The following is a 7,985-nucleotide window of genomic DNA, read 5'->3' as shown; positions in this document are numbered from 1 at the left end:
AAAATACTTGAAAATAGAAAGAGGAGTAAAACAAGGTTGCCCTTTACCTCTGATATTATTTGCATTAGCAACGGAACCTCTGGCAGACAGAATACAAAACAATAGCAGGATAAAGGGATATCAGATTAAGAATGAAGAAATGAAGATAAATCTATATCTGGATGACATTTTATTAATAATGGAAAACGCAGTAGAAGCAATAAGAGAAATACAAATAATTCTAAATTATTTTGAAAGATATTCAGGGTTGAAAGTGAATAAGCCTGGAGGGAGAAGCAATTAAGTATCCCATGATACTTAATTCCCAAATGACTTTATCTTTTCCAAAATCTATGAATAAAAATATAATATAAACAATTAAAAGAAGGGGATAACACTTTGAGAGAATGGATACATGGGAAAAAGAGAAACAGAATAATGAAAAAGATTCAATATAACCCAAGGAGAATTCTTGGATGGGGTTTTCCCAAATCTACAATATTATTACGAGGCTTTCCAATTAAGAGCATTACTAGAAATAAGTTTAAAGGGAGAAGATAAATGGATAAAAGTAGAGAATGAAATAAATGTAGGATGGGGAAAATACGGGTTATACACCAGAGATATTAACAAAATAAAGGAAAAATTAATAGGACTGAGAAAGGTAGCAAACAATTGTTGGCAAAAATGGTAAAACTATGGGCATATAAAATATCAGGAAAGCCTCTAATTAAGAGTATGGGACTCCCTGAAAGGTTGGCAAATAACTTAGAAGAAAAGGGATTAAAGAGGGTAAAAGATATATGGAAACAAGATGGAGAGATAATTAATTGGTCAGAGTTTTTGGGGGAAAAAAAGGGGGGGGGGGAGAAAATTGGTTACAATTAAGAGGGATTTGGGGGGGGGGAAAAGGTGCACAGCCCATTGAAGAACTAAAGATAGATAAACTGCTAAATGCAAGAGAAAAAACAAGTAAAGTAACAGTGGCAAATATATATAATTTAATGGTAGAAGATAAAAAGTTTATAATTAGAGCAATATGTAACAAATGGAATGGGGTTAAATAATTAAGGACACAAGAAATAGAGGAAATAATTAGGAACATGAATAAAATAAAAACAAAAATATAACAAATTAGAAAAAATGGTATTAAGATGGTATAGATCTCCTGAACAACTGGTTTATATGGTAAAAGGAAAGAATTCGAAGAGTTGGCATTGTAACAAAGAAAAAGGTACTTATTCACATATGTGGTGGGAGTGTTTTGAAATAAATAAATTCTGGCAAATGATACAAGGAAAAATTCAGGAGATATTCCAGATAAGAATTTAAATTAATAATGATTTACTATGGGGAGTGTTGGCACATCCGAGTATAAAAATCAATTTCCAGGAGTTATTTAAAGTAACAATAAGAGCAGCACATGCGGTGATCGCTAGAGGATGGAAAGACATATCGAAATAGACATTAAGCAATTGGAATGATTATATGTATGACCAAGTGCTATTAGACATCACAGAAGGTTACTACAAATAGATGGAAGGTTTATTTCAACTGGGTAAAAAATGGAGGAGCCAATGATCACATCCAAGAAAAAATACAAAGATTTTACCAGTGGCTGGATCTGCAAGATTAGTAGAAATACACTGTGGTTGAGAAGGGAGGGAGAGGGAAAGAGGGTGGGAAAAATATAATCTACACCACTGTAAATTAGCATAATGTCATTAATATTTGTTGAATTACTTGGGATTTATGCTTGTAACTCATGGAATATGGCTTGTTGATTTGTGTTTATCTATATAAATAAAAATGTAATGTTCGTTTGTGGGATTAACAGAACTCAAAAACCACTGGACGAATTGCCGCCAAATTTGGACATAAGACACCTAACAACCCAATGTATGTCCTTCACTCAAAAAAATTGATTTTGTCATTTGGGAGTTGTAGTTGTTGTGATTTATAGTTCACCTATAATCAAAGAGCATTCTGAACTCCACCAATGATGGAATTGAACCAAACGTGGCACACAGAACTCCCATGACCAACAGAAAATACTGGAAGGGTTTGGTGGGCAGTGTCCTTTGGTTTGGGAGTTGTAGTTCACCTACATCCAGAAAGCACTGTGGACTCAAACAATGATGGATCTGGACCAAACATGAATACTCCATATGCCCAAATGTGAATGCTGGTCGAGTTTGGGAAAAATGGAATCTCGACATTTGGGAGTTGTAGTTGCTGGGATTTATAGTTCACCTACAATCACAGAGCATTCTGAACCCCACCAAAGATAGAATTGGACCAAACCTCCCACACAGAACCCCCATGTGGGTCACAGCAACGCGTGGCAGGGGACGGCTAGTAGCATAATAAAATATGTTTAAAAGAAAAATGTAGGCAGTCCACATTTTGCAGGCGTATAGTAGAGCTGGGAGGACAATGGTTTTATAAACAAGCACCTTGGTATCCCTATGGATGTCCTGGTCCTCAAACACTCTCTGCTTCATTCGGAAAAATGGTGCACTCGTAGACCTCAAACGGTGTTGTATTTCAGTGTCAATGTTGACTTTTCTGGAGAGGTGGCTGCCGAGATAGTGGAAATGGTCAACATTTTTTAATGTTACACCATTGAGCTGTATTTCTGGCATTGCAGAGGGATTGGCTGGTGACTGCTGAAAGAACACTTTGGTTTTCTTGATGTTCAATGACAGGGCAAGCTTCTAGTATCCTTCTGCAAAGGTGCTTAGAGTGGCTTGTAGGTTTTCTTCTGAATGCACACAGATGACGTTGTCATCAGTATTTTGGAGTTCTATAACAGATGTTGTTGTGACCTTGGTTTTGGCTTTCAGTCTGCTAAGGTTAAATAGCTTGCCATCTGTCTGATAGATGATTTCCACTCCGTCAACAGGATGACGTTTCATAGCAATGAAGATGAAAAATAAGGTTGGGAAAATAACACATCCCTGTATGTGTGTACACACACACACACATTGTGACTTTAATATATATAGATTTTGATAGTAACAGGGCTGCTGGTAGAGTGGTAAGGATTAGTAGGTCAATACTCTTTCCTCAATAAACATTCTAGATCAGGGGTCCTCAAACTAAGGTCCGGGGGCCAGATACGGCCCTCCAAGGTAATTTACCCGGCCCTCGTTCAGGATCAACCTAAGTCTGAAACGACTTGAAAGCACACAACAACAACAACAACAACAACAACAATCCTATCTCATCAGCCAAAAGCAGGCCCACACTTTCCATTGAAATACTAATAAATTTATATTTGTTAAAATTGTTCTTCGTTTTAATTATTGTATTGTTTTTAAGTATTTTTGCACTACAAATAAGATATGTGTGGTGTGCACATGAATTCATTCATGTTTTTTTCAAATTATAATCCGGCCCTCCAACAGTTTGAGGGATTGTGACCTGGCCCTCTGTTTAAGAGGTTTGTGGGCCCCTGTTCTAGATCAATGCACCACTGATCTACCCTGAACCACATCTTTTTTGGTTTTCATCTTAATAATCTTCTGTTAATGTTTTCCAGTGCACCCATATTTATTAGCAAAATTATTAATGGGTTTCTTTTCTTTCCTTTTAGAGGTCATTCTGGTTTCCCTCAGAGTATAAACTGGTGAGCAGATGATGTGGAAGGCACTTTTCTGTGAGCTACGATTGACCAGGATGGCTTCAAAACACAAGCTCTGGGTTGTGTTAATTATTGCCTTTCAGTTCATGTCCTTCATCACCATCATGTTTTACTGGAGAATCAGCCAGGACAATGTAGACAAGACACGGCACCATAATCTGCCTGGAGATTTTAAGTGTCCACGTCTTCCTACTCCTATAACAAGATGGTCCCCTCATTCAACCAAGGATATATACTTTGTGGAAACATCAGAACAAACTAATCCCGATTTCCTGTTTATGTGTTCTGTTGAATCAGCAGCCAGGGTTCACCCGGATTTAAAAATTGTTGTCCTTATGAAAGGCTTGGTCAACTATAACAATACGTTACCAAAACATTTAGGCATATCCTTTTTCAGCTGCTTCCCTAACCTTGAAATCAAGCCATTGGATCTGAATGAACTTTTTTCCAATACTCCCCTGACTAGCTGGTATTCACTGGCCCAGCAGAGGTGGGAACCGTATTTCTTGCCCATTCTTTCTGATGCCTGCCGAATTGTCATCATGTGGAAATATGGTGGCATCTATTTAGATACAGACTTCATAGTCCTTAAGAACTTAAACAACCTCAGGAACACACTTGGTACGCAGTCCACATATTCACTGAATGGGGCCTTTCTCTCATTTGAACCCAAACACAAGTTTATACAACTTTGTATGGAAGATTTTGTGGATAATTACAATCGCTGGGTTTGGGGACACCAGGGCCCCCAGCTCTTCACCCGCATGTTTAAGAGGTGGTGTGCTATCCGTAGCCTGCAGAACAGCAGAAGCTGCAAAGGGGTCACTATTTTCCCACGAGAAGCCTTCTATCCCATCCGCTGGCAGGACTGGAGAAAGTATTATGAAGTTATAAGTGCTTCGGAGCTTCCGAAACTGTTTAAAAACACCTATGCGGTGCATGTGTGGAATAAGAAAAGTCAAGGGAAACAACTTGAGATCACCTCTGAAACCTTACTAGCACAATTGTATTCCAAATACTGTCCTTCTACTTATAGCCTGATGAAGACCTATCTGTAATGTGAGAGAGCTGTTTATTGTTACAGAAGTCCAAAGTCAACCCAGCTGTTCAGCCATGGCAGTTGAATGACCCATTCCTCATTCCCAGCAGAGGCAAGCACTCCATATATCAGTTGGGTTTTCAAGACAGGTTGAAGACCAATCAGTGTCATAAGGTCAGGATACAGAAAAATTTTGTGAAAGCGAACCAAGATTTACAGGACGCTTTGCAAACTATGGGACTCCTTTGCCTGGATATAAAATAAGCAAATGAAAGGATTCTGGAAGGAAAATGGCTACTTTGAAGGCATATTCAAATGACACAGATTTTTTTTCACCCTGTTTTGAAGAGTGATGGACAATTCAGTGGAAATCACATGTGCTTTCCAAACATGTTAAACAATCACTTCCACTTCAATTAATGTGCCTTATCACTAGTGATGTCAACGTTTGTGTTTGCTTGAGTTGTTTTATGAACATATCTACAATGCTACTCTGTTACCTTTCTAAATGGATTTATTGAAGTGTTCCTCAAAAGTTCTTCTCAAACTCAGAACATAAATTAATTCCTACATCCTTCCATCATCCTTGGTGCCTTAAATACTCTTGCCATGAGCAAATTTAGTGGCATCCTAAATCTTGTACTCCGGGACATCTTCTTCCCAGGCTTTGTGATGTCCATACTAAATTGCCCTTAAATTATATTTCTCATGATTCTTGGGATTGAGTTCTTGCTATTTCAATGCTCGAGGTGCCTAGGAGAAGAGACCTAAGAATCTCAAAATACACTCGCAATAAGAAGGATCCACAACACTTTGGCTGGATCTACACAACCCTATATTCCAGGATGTCACCCCAGATTATCTGCTTTGAACTGGATTCTATGAGTCTACACTGCCAGATAATCTGAAAAAAGAAGATATTCTGGGATCAGCTCCTGGATTATATGGCAGTGTAGACTCATAGATTCCAGTTTAAAGCTGATAATGTACGTTTTCTGCTTTTATAATCTAGATTATATGGCAGTGTAGAAGGGGCTTGGATTTCATATGACAGTTTAGATTCAGCCTGGGATAGATCCAACTCAAGTAATCATCACTGGCAGTGATACCCAACAGCTATCTCTCTGACTGATACTGATTTTCATCTGCCAGCAATTAGTTAAGTATGAAAGTGGATGAAAGCAAGAATTAGTGAAAGAAATGACTTTTTAAATCAAAAGTTACTTTCTCATTTATACTTACAGGTCTGTGAATGTGTCTGTGAGAGAGGTACTGGAACATAGCTGGAAAAGGAGGCAGGATTGGGGGGGGGGGGGAGTGAACAACGTTTTAGCTTTTCTGATCAGCTTTTATCCCACCCAGGGTCCTTTTACATATATCCTAAAACAAGGAAGGAACTGGAATAAATGCGGTGGTGGCAGCTAAATGATGTTTAACTAAAATGCAAACTGATTTGGATTAACGGCTGAAAAACATGTGCTAAAAAGTTGGATTAAAAATCCAATTTCAGCCAAAAATATGCATATTCACATGACTGAATATCCCTACCATCAAGAAAAATATTTGATTTTTTCCCCTATACTCTGGTGTGGACTGCTCCAGAGCACCTGCATATTTTAAAATTCTGTAAACAAATGGAACCGGGGATACAAAGGTGGCTAAATGAAAGCACAATTGGACAGCAATTACAATGAGGATTCTTTGCAGTCATTCTTTTCTTTTGATGTTTCTGAAATTAAAGAGAGCTTGAATTTACAGTAAGGTGAAGGGAAATAATAAGACATCTGCTTGTGTGTATATTTAGGTATCCTCATCAGCACATATAAGGCCCAGCACCTCTTGGAGAGTCTATTTTTAAAAAAATTAAATTTCCACCGGATGTATCCTGTCCATCTTGTGGATTTCTAAAATCTGCTACAAGCTAAGGTATCAGGATGGTGAGAGACCACTTACTGGAACTGACTGTAAATGGACTTGTTGTCAGATCCCACATTTATTTTGCTCCAGTTATTTGTCCTGCATTTTGACACTGTCTGGAAGAGCCCCCAGGTCCCATCTACACTGCTATATAAAATCCAGATTATCTGCTTTCAACTGGAATATACGTCAGTGTAGAATATGGACCAGCTCACGCCAGAGCTCCCTGTCAACTGTGGCCAACCCCAGTTACTTCAAGAATGCCATCCATCCATCTTGCTCTTGGTCGGCCCCTCTTCCTTATTCCTTCCATTTTCCCCAGCATCATTGTCTTCTCTAAACTTTCCTGCCTTCTCATGATGTGGCCAAAGTACTTCATCTTTGCCTCTAATATCCTTCCCTCCATTGAGCAGTTGGGCTTTATTTCCCGAAGTATGGACTGGTGCATTAAAATGTTTATTTTCTGTCCAAAGTCAAAAAGAGTTGGCAAACGATGCTTGCCTACACAAGGACCATCCCTCATTTCACCACTCCTAGTAGGAAGCAGCTGTGCTTGGTGGTTTACTAGGGATCATTAAACCTGTTTTTCATCCTTACTGGTTTCTTGTGGCAGAGCTTTCTTTTTAAAGAAATGTATTCTCATTTTTTAAAGTGACAGATTTATTGGTTGCATTTAAATAGAGAGAGCTTATGTGCCTTTGTAATGTTAACCCTAAACGGTTTGGGACCCGCCTACCTTCATGACCGTATCTCCCTCCATGAACCAACTCGGACCCTCCGTTCTTCTAGGGAGGCCCTTCTTTCACCCCTGCCAATTTCACCTTGACCTCTTTAGTTTACCTAAATATTGTAGTATAGGAGAGTAGGAATTTTTTCATGAATTGGGAGAATATCTTCTGGGTAATTTTAATTTGTTTTTGCAAAAATTGAAATGAATGTGTTATTGGTGTGTCTCTCCATTTTAAGAAAATTAGTTCCATTGTGTAGAAAAAATGGAACTAGAAGTCTTATAACAGCATTATTGCCCTTGTATGGAGACTCCTGTCCCATGATTCTGACGTACAGATTAGTGTAGGAAGTAGGGCTGGGCGGTTTCATTTCGTTAATTCGTAATTCGTTAATTTTTTAATTACAAAACGATAACGAACCATTCTGGAGCAATTTTTTTAAAAAATGAATTTTTAAATACGTTTTGTAAATGCTTCGTATTTCGTTATGTATTCGTTTCGTTATCGTTTTGAGGTCGTTTCGTTATTATTTCCGCATGTCTGGGGCAAGTTTTATAGTTGTTTTTTGTTTAATTAGTGAAAATTTTTTATAATATCACACCAACAGTCAACAGCAGAGGGAGAGGGAAGCTTCAGAAGTTCCCCCTGTCCCATTTGGAGGTTTTTTAGCGTATTT

At 38.2% G+C, this 7,985-nt stretch overlaps 1 protein-coding gene across 1 annotated transcript; it reads left to right on the top strand.

Annotated features, from left to right (window-relative positions):
• Window positions 1-3,618: 3,618 nt before the first annotated feature.
• LOC132775425 (lactosylceramide 4-alpha-galactosyltransferase-like) lies at window positions 3,619-4,793 on the top strand. The gene has a single exon (XM_060776165.2). The coding sequence runs from the start codon at window positions 3,619-3,621 to the stop codon at window positions 4,681-4,683; it is 1,065 nt and encodes a 354-aa protein (XP_060632148.2). The 3' UTR covers window positions 4,684-4,793.
• Window positions 4,794-7,985: the final 3,192 nt, after the last annotated feature.

Source organism: Anolis sagrei, chromosome 5 (genome assembly GCF_037176765.1).
Source record: "Anolis sagrei isolate rAnoSag1 chromosome 5, rAnoSag1.mat, whole genome shotgun sequence".
NCBI classification, from domain to species: domain Eukaryota; kingdom Metazoa; phylum Chordata; class Lepidosauria; order Squamata; family Dactyloidae; genus Anolis; species Anolis sagrei.
This window is presented reverse-complemented; position numbering and strand designations above follow the sequence as displayed.